Below are 18,649 nucleotides of genomic sequence, written 5' to 3' on the forward strand. Positions count from 1 at the left end.
TCATTGATTTGAAAGTGCCTTCCGGTGAGAGCATTTCTCAGTGCCGTACAGGGATGAAAGTCTCTGGGCGAAATATCGGGATAGTACGGTAAATGGACAAGACGCTGCTCCCAAAACCAGAGGTGGCAAGGCGGTTGTGCGTTGCCGCTTGTAAGTGTGATCTCACATTATCGTCCAAAAGAAAAATCCCAATGTCAGAAGGCGAGGTTCGTGAGCCAATTCATGCCACACAACAGCTCACACTTCTTTCTTTGACGACGAACTCAAAACGATGGAACTAGAAAAGTATCATTGTGAATAATAAACTAAAATCTAACTCCTTTGGACTAAGTCCCGAAGCGCTTCAGTCAACCAGTTTGTTATTTGAAATTGGGAGATGTATGGTCAGCACATTACTAGTCTAATCGCCGTTCTTCCTGAGTTTCTTGATCAAAATAAGCTATACCCTAATTTCAAAAATGAAATGTTTATTTTGTCGTCCCGCAGTTATGTCATTAAGGCTAACGGAGATAGATGATTAATGTAAGTGAATGCTTAGGAAAGAATGTGTGGAATGAGAATGTGGAAAGAAATGAATGAATTTCGAGAAGACTCAAGCACAAACTTACATAGTTTTGGATCTATAAGGCTTCAACCGACCTTTGGATATGGGACTATTCTTTCGAGTTGAAACCATCAGAAATAACGAAGTAAAGGACACAATCAAAATAACCTACGCAAATTATTCAAATTTGATACAATATAGTGTACAATTTCTTTTAGATCTCCGGATCACCTCTATTGCTTTTGGATGAAATCTGGCAAGGATAAGGGAGTAAAAAGTAGGCCACCCCCACCCACCCACCCAAAAGATAGGCGTTCCCTTATTTCTAAAAAGCGATTTTTAAAAAATAACCTCAGTTGATGTCTTGTTTTTGCTAAATTTCCCCAGTAACTTTCACCAAACTAGTTCGATTATGAAGTATTCCTACTGTTTGGATTTGAAACCATGTCAAGAATAAAAGGGTAAATGTATCTCCCATCTTCACTCCGATATAAAAGATATTACGTTTCACACAACTTTCATAAATATTGATGCAACATGTGTGTATTTTCTACGCTTCTGATTAGACTGGACACTGCTTGACGTTCCTGATCTCACAAAAAGTGCAGCCACGGCGTTCGTACGCAGAAAGGTTACTACATTTTAACTCAGCATAATATGCACTCAGGTTCGTATTTATAGATTGTGCGCCCCTGTGCTCTAAGTAATTTGCCGTCGCCCCCCGCATCAGTATCACTGATAACTGATAAGAAAAATAATTGTTTACATTATTCCCGTCAGTAATGGTTTAATAGCATCTATATTAATAATACAATAAGCTGTCAGTCTGTAGCGCTTTTCAACTCGAGAACCATAGGAGAAACATGCAATTTTAATATGTTTCAAAGCTCTCAGAGAAATGATCCAAATGGCCTGTTGCAGGTCTCTAGGTCACATCTGAGCAGAGAGACGGGGTTGCAAAATCCTTGTGACCAATATTAGAGTTGAATTCATAGTTTTTGGGGTCGCTGAGATGTAGAGTGACATTCTTAATCCAATTCAAGTTCAAGGTCGTACTCCACTCCCCAGGGAAGGGGCGAGATTTTAAAAGTAATCAAAAACGACAGATATTAGTGTTGAATTCATAGTTTTCGAGGTCGCTGAGTTTAATGGTATCAGTTTTCATGATCCTCAAGTTCATCCTCATCCCACTGGGTGGGGATGGGAGAGGATGACTTCTTAAAAATAATAAGATAAGCTAGCTAATTAGTAACTACTGTAATTAGAGCGAATTAAACACATTGACATATTTTCTCGCGTTTGTGTGGAACTCTACGGCTTGCTAGTTTTAAATATTACTTTATTGTGAATCTTTAAAAAGATCCGAAATTTTTCCGCCCCCTAAATTCTGCCGTCCTATGCTCGAGCACAGAATAGCACTTACGTACTCCTTGCGCGTGATTACCAATTATAATTTCCATGTACTTACCCTTACAAACAGTGGAAAGCTTAGTCCATAAAATCCAACTCTGAAATACTCAGGCTCTGGTCTCAATTGCGTTAGAATGTTGTCAAAAAATTTGGCCTGCGTCCTTAGGATGTTACTTAACTTAGCGTAATCAAATAACTTCTTCTCATAGAGATCACCTAACTCTTTGCACAAAGGAATTCCTTTCTCCCAACACTGCAAATAAAATAATTAATGCAATGAACGATCTTCTTTCAAAAATTACAAACTTAAAAGTTATGAATATCACACTTGATTGATTTATATAAACTGTCCTACTTTATTATTAATATAACAAGGTTGTTTCAGAAGAAATTTAGAGCGTACATAACTACAAACAAAACAGCGAAATCTGCAAACATAAATAGCTCTTTTTAAAAAACAAGATAACGTGTATTTACGGTAAATATAGTACCAGTTTTCTAGGTATAATGTAAACACATATATGTCCATCTTTTCCTATAGTAATCACAGGCACCAGTATAGTCTTCTGATATGTTTTTTCCACAAAGCTTATTGTGGAAGGTAGAAAATTGAGTGCAAACGTCGAATAAAACATATACTTCTATTTTGTATTGATATAATCTAAAATTGCTGTAATATAATTTTGTTCTAATGTTTTAAAAAACAAATACTTCAATTTTAATTGTTAATATAAACAAAGTGCCTCACAAAGAGGTTGTATTAAGCACATAAAAATGAAGCAAAAATGTACGGTTTCGATAATTCAAAAATAAATACAGATTCTGTACATAATAAATAAATGCACAACTTGTATGGTGTTCTTTGATATCTTAGTCACTGCCCCTCCCCCCAAATCTTAATTTCTGTCCCCTTCCTTCCTAATAAATCAGGCTGGCTACGGGCCTGAATTATGCTCTTCTTATATCAAATATACAGTGTTTATACACTGTTTACTTACTACCTTTTTATTTCAATTTCGAGAATTGAAGATTTCGAGATTGGAGGGCAGAACATTAACAAGGTCAGATATGCAAACGACATGGTTATTATAGCTAGAACTGAAAAAGGACGGTAGGAGATGATGGACAAAATTGTTGACACTGAGAAACTAAATGGAATGGAAATCAACACCCAAAAATAAAAAAGTCATGAGAATATCCTGTCGAAACGCGCCCTTACACGTCGCAATAGAACAACCGAATACATCAGGTCAAAAATTGTCATAGTCAAAGAGGCATTCAGAAGCTGGTCACGTGCCATACGAGTATTGGACATTACGGAAGTATGCGGAGTATATGGAGTACTGGATCGTATGGCTCAGAGGTTTGGACATCACGGAAGTTAGAGAAGAAATATTTAGAGTGTTTCGTAATCTGATGTTGTAGGAAGATGGAGAAGATAAAATTGGCAGAGAGAGTATCAAACGAAGATGTTTTAAAACGGATAGAAGAGAAGAGGACGCTATTGACCAGCATCTTTCGTAGGAAGGCTAATTGAATTGGACATATTTTGCGAAGAAATTGTCTTCTTCATACCTCCACAGAAAGGAAGAGTGGAAGAAAAGCGAGGAGTAGGAAGAATGATTTGAAAAACTGACCAATGATTTCAAAAATAGAAGAAAATATTATGAGTTAAAAGAGGAAGCTGAAGATCGAGAAACGTGAAAGAAACATTCATGAGAGAATGGTTCTTTTTTCTTTTATCCCACATATAATTGTAGCTTGAAGTAATTTTCCCGACGTTCAATCCAAAAACCTGTTTTAGGTAGGATTATAAGATATCAACGTATTTGTGACGTCAACTCCTCAGGTCGCCAAGTGATCACCAGTCCCAAACTCAGTGTTGCAAGATTTTGCAGAAATCAATGAATATCATTCGAACTGCTATGTCCAGTTTCCATAGGAAAAAAAAAAAAAAAAAAAAAAAAAAAAAAAGCCAAGTATTACCCAGTAAACTAGTCAAATCATTTTCAGATGGTCTTCGTTGTCTAAGCCTGTAGTGTCATAAGTAATTTGAAAACTTAATCTTTGACAATTGAGAATATATCGACAACACAGACTTAGATAAGTAATAGCTAATTATTTTCTAAGTACCAAATATCTACGAAGAAAAATTTTAGGATTATCCTTTGCTTTGAGCAATACTCTCAAAAATATGTAGAAAGAAAGAAAAAACAAGGAGGCAAGATCGGTGAGCCAACTTTAAGAGTCCTAATTAAATGATATTTTCAAATAGATGAAAGATAATCGAAATGTGGAACAAGATCGCCCTAGACAATATTATTTTGAATGAGATACCGTTATCACGAGTCACCTAGTAATTTTCCGTTTGCAGCCATTTAGAAACGCGAAAATAAATGCCGATTTTGTAAATGGCTGGAAATTGAAAGCAGAAAGTGAGTCGCGATAACGGTATCTCATGTAAAATACTGTCTAGCTATCTCTTGTTCCACTTTTCGATTATCTTTTATCTATTTGAAGATATCACATAATTACTGTCAAATTAACGGTATTTTAATTTCGCCGTGATGGGGTCTCTTAATAAAATTTTACCATTTATGACTACGATTACAGAGAGCAAAAGTCGGAATGAACGAATGTGAATTTGACAGTTGTGTTTTTCATTTAAAATACTAATTGAAACAAAAAAAAAAACTTACCTTTCCTCTGTCAAAATAGTGAATGATAAGATTATAAAGTTGTTCCTTTCGCTGCCACTCGGGTTGCCCTGGATAGTGAGGATCTGCGGGTAACAGTTTGTTGCTCCACATTAGTTGGTCAGCGTGTAACTTCAATGTGAAGCCAGCTTCGGTATAGTTCTCAGCTGGTAAATGAAGATCGTGCAGTTTGTAGATATATCTTAAATACATCTCTTTACGGTTGATCTCATTCTTGTAGAAATTCTGCAACGAACAAATATGAGAAATGGAAATATGGCTTCACCGCATCATTACAGTTTATTTAGTAAATTCCGAATAACAATATACAAGATCAATTTGCAACCAGAATCAATGACATACACCAACAACGAGAAAGGAGGTAGGGATGCGCACGAGACGAGTCGAGACAGGATTTTCCTGACAAAGTTCGAGTCGAGACACGGCTCTTCCAATAGAATATACATTTTTCGAGTAGAGACATCACTTTTACAGCACATTTTCGAGACGAGACAGCCACAAATCTTGTCTCGTGCGCATTCCTAAAAGGAGGTGTGCCACGGCTTATATTTATAGGTACACTTACGGCATTTGTCAGAAACCGGATTTTAACCCAGGGTCTTTAGACTACGAAGCAAGAACAAAATAAATAACTTACGCTCTTTCGATGACTAACTAACTCCGTTGTCTAAGACACCCAAACATTTGTTGCCGCCTAAACTATAGCCCGCCAAGGCTCCTATTCTCTGCCACTCTATTCTGATATGGAATATTGATATATATCACTGAGATCAAATCTCACTTATCTTCTAACTTTCTTCTAAGCTGCCGGAGGTCATTTCAAACACATACCATAATCCTCTCTCACCGCCAAAAATTGTCACATCAAGTCAAATTTGTCACTAGATATGAACCAGCAAACAGTGAATATATTTTTTTAGACCCCTATCATTTGAATTAGACATACAGTATTTCCTGATAGATAAGATAATGAAAGTTATACCTTCGTACAGAAAAGGAAATATTCATGATGTACAAAACTACACATTTATTATGTTCTATCTCTTTTCTCGAAGATCTTTGACTCAATAATGTTATCGTGCTTGAAAAATTTTATATCCTATCATAATCTGATCTCGATTTGTCAACATTGTTTTCAAAAGACATATCAATCGACACTGTTTAACTTTAGTACGGAGATTTCTAATATTCTTGAAAAGAAAGAATAATACAAGTAGATTTATTTGTCGATTTTTCTATAGCTTTTGATATTGTACAAAATTCTCTTCTATTGGAAGAACTCCAGAAGTGTGGTATTAGAGGTACAGTGCATAAATGGTTTTCCTCGTACCTGACAAACAGAAAACATGTAGCTCAAATACGTAAAACAATTAACAATATGGAAGTCGCATTTTTCTCCAAAACTACTACCATCTCCAATGGTATTCCTCAAGGCTCATTTCTTGGGCCTTTCTTTCTTTTTTTCTTTTTTCTTAACTATACATAAACGATCTTGTCCAATTTATATATCTTTAACATATTGTGCTATATATTGATGATGTGAATGTCTTAGTAACAGGAGACAATAAAAGTAATTTGAAATACACTGTCAATCGTTTGAAAAATGGCCATCTCAAACCAGTTGATGATAAATGTAAAGAAAACTAAAGCACTCAATTTTCATTACTCTTATACACCTCAAACAATACCTATTATTATGTTAAATGCAATTTCCGTAGATTATTCGCACGGTAGATTCCGTAGATTTACACTTACTTCCAAAAAGTTTCTTTGGTCACTGGAAAAAAGATACTCGTAATAAAAAAGTACAAGTTATAATTTGAAACTCGTAAAATGATAAATAATTTACCAGAAGATTAACTGTGCATGACATTCGTTTGTCCCTGTTCTCATCCCCCTGGATGACGCTTCTGTAGTCAAGCAATCTCTCTAATAGCCGTGTCACAGAGCTTATGAATGCTGCTCCACTGTCCTTCCAGGCAGGATCCTCCGACTGCACGCGGTCCAAGAGCCTACAAAATTACACAAACAATGGTTACAATAAAAATATAGTATGGAATTTTCACAAAAAAAGGAGAAAGTACAAAATCAAACTGTCCCGCTCTCAAAAATCGGAAGAGTAATATTAAAATATGGAGATCATGGCGACCTAGTATGTGGTTTATTTAAAGAGTACCCAACATTTCGCCAGAAAAATGTAATTTCTCATCTGGGTGATTGCAACCCTAACCCCCTTTAAAGGCTGTCATTACTTTCAATGACATCTCCGTTGATGGAAGCATTTGTGGAATAGAGTATAGCTGAGCTGTTGTATTTCACACAATGCCTTCTCGCCACTAAAATGAGGATCCTTCAGGTAGCATTGCATCTTCGGGAACAGCCAAAATTCAGGAGGTATCAGGAAGAGTGTGTAATGTGGCGAGAAGGGAACAATTTCAAAATGAAAGTTTCGCCAAGAAAATCTGAATCAGATACAAAAAGTACATAGATGAATGGTCGTGATACAGATTCCAAAATTCCGTTGTTCTACAGATACTTTTTTTTTTTTTTTTTTTTTTTGGCTAAACAACAGGGCCTATAGCTAGTACTGTGTAGTAACATTTGGCCTTGTGCTGCATAATCGTGATGAATCACCTAATGGAAGTGAAATATAGCAGTCAACATATATTTCCACCTTGCTGAGCATGCTCTGCGTCTTTTGTTTAATTTACGGTTAATGAGTGTTTTTACTGTGGTGTCATCAAGTAACTTGGCAAAAATTGATTTAAAAAAAAAAAAAAGAAAAAAAAAACCTCCTCACGTCCTTCCGTTATTTCGCAGCAAACAGGCGGTAGAGGCGGTAAATACGTTTGCTTAGTCAAACGATAGCTGTCAACTACTGTGGGCAGACAAAAATCACATGACCACGTAGATGCTCTTCATTCCACCAGAGGACACTTCTTGAAACTTGAGGAATCACAAGCACCCAGAAAAAGAAGATGGAAGTGGCAGAGATGAATGTATGGTTTGACGAAGAAAGATAGAATAAGGAACGATTATATAAGAGGTATTTTAAGGTGGGAACCTTGAGGAAAATGTTTTAAGAATAAAAAGGAAGAGGGAAAGAGCCAAAATGAGATGGAAGTACAAGATACGAGGTAATTTGAGAGAGAGGGATGAAATATAAAGGACGTTCAGGATAGAAGAAAGTGAAGGAAAAGAATTAAAGACGGAAATGCCAATTCCATGGAGAAACACGGAGACAAACAAAATGAAGAATTTCTGAATAAACGACGTTCTTAGAAACTATGGTGAAATAAAATAGTCAATGGCTTTGAAATTATGTTCATCTCAATGTAATTTGACATACAACGAGTGGTCAAACTGAGGAGTGATAAATAACATCGCTGAGGCAACAACTACTTTGTTCTGAAGTACTATAAGGTTGAAATTTTGAAATTGTATTCTTGTTATTTTGAAAATTACAGAAGATGATGATTTTAGAAAATGAAACAAAATCTTGAGTTTAACGTCCCTTGGTTAAGCTCTTTATGCTAAAGAAGACGAAGATAAATGAAAGTGAATGATTACGAAAGAATTTGTGGAATTAGAATGTGGGAAGAAACGCAAGAACTCCGAAAAAATCACGGACACGATTTTGTTCAGTAAAAGCTCACATGTTCTGGGACCGAACCAGGAACGCCTCGTATACCAGAGGAGATCTCTCAACCACTAAGTTACCGTGCTTCTGCTACCAATAGGATTATTTCACAGAGGACTCCTCTTAATTCACAAAGTTCAATCAAAGCACACTCTTACTTCACGACATGCAGATGTAGAATCAGTAAGAAAATACAGGAAGTGAAAGTTCTGGTGTACTGAAAGTAACATCATTTTGAAATGCTTTGTATAAAAGATGTTAAAACCGGACTCGTCAGACGTGCAAACATGTCTACGTACACTTCTGGACGTTAGTATACCAAAGATGTTTTATACATATGCGATTTGCCTTACAGGTCATACATTGCTTACATTGAAGGTACATTTCTAGTTCACAGTAACTTATGGACACTAAGTATAGTTCTTGTAATTTCATAGACATAAAGATAAAAATTTACAACAGTAAATGTAAAACACACAAGAAAACAGAACACAAAATACAAACTACATGCAATGTTACCAAATAGAAACCACACATAGGCCTATATTTCTACTCAATTGAATCAGTGCCAGCCATAAAAATAAAGAAATAATAATAATAATTAGGCATGCACATCCAGAATTAAACTCGTTGCATGCTTTCTTCCATTTCTTGAAAATAGTTCTTTTTTTTTTTTCAACTGCTTCCATTACATATGACAAATTATACTGGGAAAAAGACATAACATGATCATTAAGTACTTTACAGGGGGCCATGCAAAAATAATTATTATGTTTTAGAGTAACTTACACAGCACTTAGATGCTCCCTGACAGCATAAAAAGGTATTTCAATTAGTGTTTCTATACATTTATGTTTGAACAACTTTTAAAAATATACTGTTATGTGATTCAATATACGGTACAATGTGTATCTTCAATTTCTCTTACAAACAGAAATTGATAACATTATATTTGATAGAAATCATTTAGGATTGAGTACATATTCCTTCAAAGAACCTAAAATCTAGAAACGTGCTCTTTATTTGAGCAGATTGTACAGTCATAGTACAATATAACGCAATATTCATCTTTCTTGTAAATAAAATGTACCCTTGTCTGAACGCAAAAGAGAATAGTTTAAAACAGTAATGAAATGATTACAAAAATACATAAAAGGGTCTCCCAATTGTGTAGTTCAGAATAGGGATATTCTCAAAATTTAAGCAAAGACTGCAATAATTCTGAAAGAAACTGTGTACAACTATAAAGTAAGTGATAAAAATAAAATAATGAATAAATGTAAATTTCCGCTTCTGTAGTCGAGGGTACACGACGGTACACGCCGTATACCCTCTGTTTTATCCTAGTCATTAGAGTGTACCTTCTGCTTCGGAGCATATGGTATTTTTCTACTTTTGCTTTATTTATATTTATTTATCTACTTAATCGGGCAATGACTTCAGTCATAAAATGACTATATCACCTTTTCCCCTTTATACTCTTAACTGGTGTTCAAGTATCCCTGCATGATATTTCAGGGGTTAGCAGGGGTTTTCATAAGAAAAATTCATTTTTTTCTGAGTACACTGTCTTTTTATGTTTTTTCGAAACTAAAATAGAGTTAAATTTGGCACAATTTTCTTATTTCTGGCAACATCAGGCGCGAGTTTTTCTGTTCCTTCTTGGAGAGAGTTGGTTCCTTCTCCATATCTATACCCATTTATGTTTTAATGATGTGATTTAAGTAAGGAGTGCTATCAACGAAATAGCATGAAATGCTTTTAGACCATAAAATAGTAATGTATTCTTTATATTTTAATTGAATTAATCAATACATGCGCTTTACATTGTTCATTTAAAATGCTTTCTATGTCTTTTATGACAATTATAGATGATCACAAAACAGCGTATAACCTCTGAAAATTTTAGGACTACAGCTCTGAATATAGTAATAATATAATCACTGAAATAAAATTTTTCAACTGCGTCGCAAGCATGGTTTACTTATTAAGAATATATTCTACGTATATTAAGAGTATGTTATATATATGAACATATAAGAAAATAGAACATATTCTTAATATATAAACCATGCTTGTGACGTGCTTGGAAAATCTTATTTCACGATTGCATTATTACTATTACTAGTAATAAAATGTATAGAAGGCCGAGAGGGAGTTTATTTATTTGTTGATTTTTTTAAATACTTAATTTAATGTTCAGTATATCTTAATAAATATATACCTCAAGTCAAGCAGAATGAAACTATTCCCTTGGTCTATCTGTATACGTAAACTTCCAATTTCAGGTTGAGTTGAACTAACCTTTATACTTAACCCCTATCGAATCCCAGCAACACGGATAATTAATTTCATCATAATTGGACAATTTTCATGAAAAAGCCAAATAAAAGGATACACACAAGAATGCAATTTGTACCTATATGTCAAGTGACAGAATTAAAATAATAAGGTTTGTGATTGAAACTCTATTATTATTATCCTATTTGTAAAAATTTTTTCTTATTTTCATTGCATTGCTTTCTGTTGTATTTTTTGTATTCAGCACAACGCTACACGTGCAAACAACGTCTTGTATATTACACTGATTACTAAATATTATGTTTAGAAATAGTTAACTGATTAAAATATATGAAAAATAAAATTTACACGAGTGATATTAAATAGAACAAAATAATAATTGTAACTTTTGTCTTACACTATTGTTTGTGTTCTTCATTAAATTCAGATATAGCTCGACAGCAATGTCTTGATATATGAGACTTTGAAATTGGAGGCAGGTATAAACTAACGCAACACTATTAACGTCTATTTACCACACTTATTTTCTAGGTATTGCTTTAATCTTTTCTCTATATGATGCTTTATTACGGTATTTTTAACCATAATTCTAATTGGCCCAACGATCAAGTCATTCTTGTCGGGCCTGTCTTGATCGGTCTTGAATATATATAGTGGCGGATCCAAGGGGAAAGCTATAGGGCTATAGCCCCTCCCCCCTTGACACTCAGGTATACACTAGATAAAATGGACTTCAATCCTGCTTTACACTGGATGAAATGGCAGAATATGGTTTAGCCCCTCCCTGGATCCGAAAATACATCATTTAGTCGAGTACTTTGCTTCTACTTTGAACGTTTTGATTCAGTTGAATGATCGTGGTAAGTTAATGAAAGCAGAGAAATATCTTTCCTATCTGTTTCAAATCTACATGAAGAAACACGTGTATTTTCTTTGAATCGTGTACCTTGATTGTGTAATTTATATTTTTATATATCTCTTGGTTTCGTTTTACGTGCATATACAATTTAATATGTAAAGCACTAGGACAGTTAGTACGTGTAATTTTTTTCTATATAAATATTTGCAGTGAGTTCTTTGAATAATTCATTTGATAGTTCTGATAATTTTCTTTTGTATTTCGAATACCTCACGTGATCTAGCTATATTACCCCATAACTTAATTTCATGTTTTACATGAGATTCCATACTCACATAATATAATGTTTTAATTCCATGCATTGTTATTTTATCAATTAAGAGCGACTTGAAAAAAAAAACTGTTTTCCTTGAACAGTTTCAGGCACTTACGTACTAACTCGGACTTACACACTCAGACATACTTGCCTGTGTAGGCACTTACGTACTAACTCGCACTTACATACTCAGACATACTTTTCTGTGTAGGCACTTACGTACTAACTCGGACTTACACACTCAGACATACTTTCCTGTGTAGGCACTTACGTACTAACTCGGACTTACACACTCAGACATACTTTCCTGTGTAGGCCCTTACGTACTAACTCGGACTTACACACTCAGACATACTTTCCTGTGTTTTTGTTCAACATCTGTAAACAGAATTACGTTTACAATAACCTGGCTATCACCAGTTCAAATAATCTGCAACACAACTGATTTACGTAGAAAGGAAACAACATTGAGTTCCAGTCTATGAAATTGTTTTTTTTTTTTTTTTTTTTTTTACAACGACATACACGTAGAATTACAAAAATGTTTTCCATGTTCAATATTAAGTGTATATTTATCTTTAAGTAATGAAGAAATAATTCTAAAGTAAAACTTCTACATAGTCTGGACTTTCAGAAGATTCGTTAAATATCCAGTCATTTAATCAAAAAATCTCGGTTGAGTTTTTCTTCTTTAAAAATGTTACCAAAAAGTGAGTTTTTCAGTTTTTAGAATCCCTGTACCAAAACTTTTCGTTAAGTGATTCCGTCTTCATATGAATCACTTACGTGTTGACAATAAATGGCTGAAATAGTTCAGGAAAACTTTTATAGCACCATTAATCCAAGTAAGTGCTACATTTATTTATTTAATTATTATGTAAGTGTCCACGCTAAAATTACTATATAGTACAAGAATTGGGTTCCGGTAACTCTGAAATCCAAATTTTTAAGTTCCAAATGTGGCGCTTTAGAATCGAAATGAAAGCAAGACAAAACATTTCAGATTGCTGATAAAGGATAAATTAATTTTGAAATAAAGTCATATACTTACATAGTGTTAAACAGCTGTCTGTACTCGTCATCCCCTTTGTTTTCGCTGATTAAAATATCTAATTTATCAATTAATTCAGATTCCACCTGAAAGAATCCAGAATACCCATATTAAACTGCAATCTTAGTACATTATATCGTAACATTTCCAAAACCGTATGTGTGCAACACTTTACGCAAGACATTACTGAGTGTTTCCCATAAGCATTGTAGGTACACCTTGTCTCAAAAAGGTTGAGCGCATTCTTTATTGCTGTTTCGAGGCAAAAATTTTCTAAGTCCAACTTCGGGTATCTTCGGGAAAAAAGTATACCAGGTTCGAAACTCGAAGCCAACCTTTGCAATCGGGAAAAATCTTGCAGATGTGTTTTTCTTCTTTTAAATATAATAAGACTTATTACCAATTATATATAAAAAAGCAACATTGATTGAAATACTTAATGATACAATATTTCGAAACTGTATTAATGCCAGCACATGCTTGTTTGTCATTTTGCTCTCCATACGTAATGGAATATTTAGATACGTAAACGAATCTTTCCATATGTAAAAGAATGGTGAAAGAAAGTTAAGACATAGAACATTATTCTCTCCTGAGTACTAAAATAAAAGTCAAAGTAGAACAAAAACAGCGTTTGCAGTGGATATGAATGTAATTATTATCTTAAATACCGTTATATATCGCTAGAAGTATCATACGTGGAGCGCTTGTGATAGCTCAGTGGTACGCCGTTGAATTTCAAATCGTAAGGTCGAGGGTTCGGTTCCCATCTGAGCCAATGCTTTTTGTGAAATTCTATTTTCCGCAATGCATGAAAAATTATATAAAATAATTACATTAAAATACGTCAGTTGTATATATATAACAGATAATCATTGCGGAACAAAGTGATTATTATGTTTAAAATATAACAGGTGTTCACAGTACGTTGGTATTCTATGATATATGTGAATGTTAAATACAAATTAAGAAAATAAGATCATCGCAATGAATAAATTATGTAGTGTATTTATTTGGAGCTATTTGTCATCGGAAGTTACTTCTGAATTTTCTCATTACAGCAAGTGATTTACGCTTTCTGAAAGGTAAAGAGACTATTCTGGTATAATCAGAAATTATTATACAAACTCCAATCTTCGTTACAGACACAAAACTCCCGATCCCCAAAACTATCTAAACAGGAAATTTACGAACACGAAGTCATGTCTAAGAGACTTATTTATACTCCAGAAAGAAGGCAGAATAGGATTTCTTTCCAAAGGATTTCAGTTCAATAATCTGCAAGGCTTTTGTATATGGATGTGGTCCCTTTCTCTCCGCCAATATATATAAAGTAAAAGCGATCGATATTAGTATCGAATCCATAGTTCTCGTTGTTGCAGAAATTAATAATTACAACTCCGAAAGCGTTAAAGGCCAAATTTAACTCTCATCGTAAAGCTCCTTTGTGGTTAAGCGTATAGCGTACACGTTTTCGGTGTGGGAGATCCAAATTCGACCCCCAGCGAGAGCTCATGTAGTTCGCGTTAATTAGTAGGTCTACGTCTCATATAGCCTCACTGCTGACGGGACGTTAAAATCAATTCAATTGATTCAAAACCCATTATTATGGCGGGCGATAAAGGATGTAAAATAAAATGTCTCAAGTGACTGAGATTAGTGTCAAATCCATAGTTTGAGTTCGTGACACTGTTACAAACACAATGTCATTTAATGCCACGTTTTGGTATGAGCGACTATGCCTCCTGGATTTTGAATTTACAGGAGCAACATCAAAAGCATTGCTCACACAGCTCTAAATGTTTTGATGTATGTATACGTGTATATTTCAGCGAAACTCCGGAATGTCTGGAGCAACTTTTATCTAACATGGGAGACATATTACTTTCAATCTAAGGAAAAAAATATTGTGGAATTCAGATACCTCAAGGGATTGAATTTGGGAAGAGTGGCATGTAAAAAATAGTGTAAAATGACTGATTGTAGAGTGTTATCCATTGTTTTCTCGGTCGTTGAGATGAGTAGTGAGGCACTCAATGGCGTTATATCCAAATTCATCCCCATCTTTACAGGATGAGGGACTTGGAGATATGATTAATAAAATGTAAAGACTTACTTAAACATTTGTCGAAGTAATAGTTTTCTGGGGTCGCGAAAGCGTTTCTAATAACTTTGGAATGTAGTTTGTAACCACTTCAAGATGGGCTCTTTAATCACATCAATTTCTCACCTTAAGAAGAAATTACCATCTCAACTAGTATATGTATCAAGCTAGCCTTCGCAATCGAGAAAAAATTGTGTGTTTCGTCTTTTAAATGATATACTAAATGTAAAATCAGAGATTGAGTTGGTCGGTGGGTCAAATGGGTCAAGATTTATGAGTGGGTCAGTGGATCGTAGGTCAGCAAGGCGTGACCCACTGCGAAACACCATCACTGTGACTCACACTGACCCATTGACCCACCAACCCATTCTGCTCAGTGCCATCTAGATAGCATTTTCTGAACACTGGCAACTTTGTCTACGTTTTACTTTCAAGACCTCCGTTTTTCTTCTTTTTTTTTCATTTGGTTGTAATGAAGAAAGAAGTTCAGGCTCCTTTGGATTTTGATATTTCCAGTTGTAACAATGGCAATAGGACTTACTGCTTGGCTTTTGACATGCAGGCTATGAGTTTTTAGAGGAGCTAACTACTGGAAAAAATTGGTTTATTACAAATATAACCTCTTAAGTCAGTAGAGAGGATGGCGTGGATAATGGATCAAACTTAATGACGATGTATTTTAGTGGGTCGGAGTTGGTCACAATGGTTCAGAGCTGTTTATAGTTGGTGGTGAGTCAGAGTGGGTCATGGTGGGTGAATGGGTCACGTTGGGTGTTGAGTCATTGTGGGTCACGATGTGTAGTGGGTCAGTATTTTGTGGATCAAGGTTTCATTGACCCACACCATCTCTTGTCAACATTGCACTAAAGAGGAGAGTTTCCGAAGGTGCGCGTCAGCGATTTTCTCAAATTTTGCACATAGATAGTACCCCACCAGAAAGCAATAAATCTCGAAACGGTTCACAGTACCATCTCACAGAACTCGAGATAGAGGGATTTGTTTGATTGGCTAAATTAAGACCTCAATAATTTATCCTTCTACAAGCGAGATTTTCTTTATCGTTTCCGTGGCGAAGTCAGAAGAATATGCGGCAAGTAAACTGAAGGTTGAAGGTTCGCGCCCACCTTGGGATACTTGCTTTTTTCCTCTAGTGTTTTTTACACTCACCTGACTATAAACAAATCGAGCATATGGGCGATTTAACATATTTTGGGGGAGAAATTTTGTGGTTCGTTGGCGTTTCGTTGAGTCTCTGCCGCTGGTGGTATAATTTTCAAAACCGAAGTGGGGCCACCACGGATCGTAGCTGCGGGATCACCAACTTTTGGCGAAATGTCGCCAGTTGCGCATCGGTGGTCCACTGACGCTTACGACATGGGGGCTTGTATCTGAAAACTAAGAGAATAAAGAAGCATGGTATCCATGAAGCCCGTTGACACTAATAAAAGTCTGAAACGATGAAACAGATGTCAACACCAGAAAACATGCATTTTATAATTCCAAAGGTACCCCGTGTCGAGGAAAAAGATTTGCCCCAAAGTTCCCCGGTATTACTAAAATTTAAAAAAAATGGTAAGAGTCCCGAGTCTTTATGGTAACTTGTGCAAAATAGCGAGCGTTCAAGATGGTAATAAATCCTTCATTGAAAACTCCTTGACCACCTCTACGAATGTGAAACTGTGAAACTATCCAGAAGAGGTAAACACTTGTCTTACCATTGCAAAAGTATAGAAAATATAGAAATCCCCCGCTCATGAAACACATTTTTAAAAATGCCAGGACACGTTCTGTTTATTTTTAGTAAAGAGTTATATACTGGATTTAAGCTCTCTAAGTTGAACGGCTTGTAAGATACTCAGTTTTTCGCAAAAATTCGGACACCTACTCCCCACTAAGGATATGTGTTATAATGAAAGTGATATTCGTATGATAACTTCCCAGTTGGGATTGGGGCCTGATTATATACCAAATGTCATTTCATTTGACTTTGCAATTTGACCGTGATAATCACGCAGACATAGTTACTTTCAGTTTTTTATACTAGGTATAATAATTTATATATTACAGGTGATTCAAAAATTTTTTCCAGCAGTTAGCTCCTCTAAAAGCTCACAAGCTGTATCTCAAAATTGAACTCCTATTGCTATTGCCACTCTTACAATTGCAAATATCGAAATCCAAAAGTGCCTGAGCTTTTTTCATTAGAAATGGAGATTCAGAAGAAGAAAATTGGAGATATTGAAAGTAAAACGTAGACAAGCTCACCAGTGTTCAGAAGATGCTGTCTACAATGCGCAGAACAGAATGGGACGGTGGGTAGTTTTGGGTCGTTTCGTCCAAAGATATTTCGTCCAAAGATATTTCGTCCAAAGGATTTTCGTCCAGAGACATTTAGCCCAAACACATTTGGTCCAGGGACATTTGGTCCAAAGGGCAATTTCTCCAAAGAACATTTTGTCCAAAAGACAATTGGTCCAAAGGACGTTTCGTCCAAAAGACATTTGGTCCAAAGGACATTCCGTCCAAAACACAATTGGTTTAAAGAACATTTCGTCCAAAGGACATTTCGTCCAAAAACCAATTGGTCCAAAGGACATTTCGTCCAAAAGCCAATTGGTCCAAAGAACATTTCGTCCAAAGGAATTTTGTCCAGAGACATTTAGTCCAAACACATTTGGTCCAGGGACATTTCGTCCAAAGGGCATTTCGTCCAAAACACAATTGGTGCAAAAGACAATTGGTCCAAAGGACATTTCGTCCAAAACACAATTGGTCCAAAAGATATTTGGTCCAAAGGGCATTTCGTCCAAAACACAATTGGTCCAAGGGACATTTCGTCCAGAGATGTTTAGTTCAAAGCACATTTCGTCCAAAGAACATTTGGTCCGGTAACGCTTGGGGGTCAAGGGTTTGCTTCTATTAGAAGAGTAAAAGTGATTCATATAATATTATGACTCACAAGTAATACCTCCTAAGTGTAACACTCCGATTTTGAAAAAAAATAGGGAGGTAGATACTACACACAAAATAAACGAATACGTGTTTTTCTGCGGAAAAGTGGTTTTAGGGGGGCAAAAGCCCCTACTCAAAATTTTGAAAGTTGACGCCCGAAAGGCAAGAAGAGGTGGACCGAAGTGAACGAAATTGTGCATAGATATTGCAGACGTAAAATGAGGGAATACGTGTTTCGTATTTTCCTGGAAAAAATGGTTACGTGGGGCACAGACCCCTCCAAACCTTTGATCACGAAATATCAAAAGTATTAATAACAGTATGTCAGATGTGTGTAAAGAACATGAAGAATTGCAACGAAATTTGAGTAGGGACAATACGCAATAAATAAATAAATACGTTTTTTTATTTTCTGCGAAAGAACGGTTTTAGGGGGCAAAAGCCCCCATCCAAAAGTTTGAAACTTGAGGCCCGAAAGGTCACAAGAAATTAACCAAAGTGAATGAAATTGTGCAGAGATATTGTAGACATAAAATGAGGGAATACTGGTTTCGTATTTTCCTGAAAAAAAAGAAAAAGGTTTGGGTGGGACACAGACCCCTACAAAACTTTGATCGTGAAACATCAAAAGTGCGAATAACAGTATGTCAGAACTGCTTAAAGGACATGAAGAATTGGAACGACATATTGTGTAGGGACAATACGCAAAAAATAAACGAATGCGAGTTTATTTTCTGAGGAAAAACGGTTTTAGA

At 35.4% G+C, this 18,649-nt stretch overlaps 1 protein-coding gene and 1 long non-coding RNA gene across 5 annotated transcripts in view; one reads left to right on the plus strand and one right to left on the minus strand.

Moving 5' to 3' along the window:
• The window catches only part of LOC145672865 (uncharacterized), a 285,955-nt gene that overhangs the window by 234,565 nt on the left and 32,741 nt on the right, over positions 1-18,649 (plus strand). The window lies entirely within an intron of this gene.
• Positions 1-18,649, minus strand: part of spg (dedicator of cytokinesis spg) — a 499,880-nt gene that overhangs the window by 52,274 nt on the left and 428,957 nt on the right. For 2 of the 4 annotated variants that reach the window (XM_081742031.1, XM_081742030.1), the window contains exons 25-29: positions 12,839-12,924; positions 9,101-9,118; positions 6,521-6,683; positions 4,654-4,896; positions 2,013-2,207 (exon numbers count right to left, since the gene is read on the minus strand). In XM_081742031.1, coding sequence (XP_081598157.1) covers positions 2,013-2,207; positions 4,654-4,896; positions 6,521-6,683; positions 9,101-9,118; positions 12,839-12,924 — 705 coding nt within the window. The remainder of the gene's footprint in view (positions 1-2,012; positions 2,208-4,653; positions 4,897-6,520; positions 6,684-9,100; positions 9,119-12,838; positions 12,925-18,649) is intronic. The other 2 variants (XM_081742033.1, XM_081742032.1) reach the window with 1 other exon arrangement.

The sequence above is a fragment of the Thermobia domestica genome, chromosome 16 (assembly GCF_964235325.1).
Source record: "Thermobia domestica chromosome 16, izTheDome1.hap1.1, whole genome shotgun sequence".
Taxonomy (NCBI): domain Eukaryota; kingdom Metazoa; phylum Arthropoda; class Insecta; order Zygentoma; family Lepismatidae; genus Thermobia; species Thermobia domestica.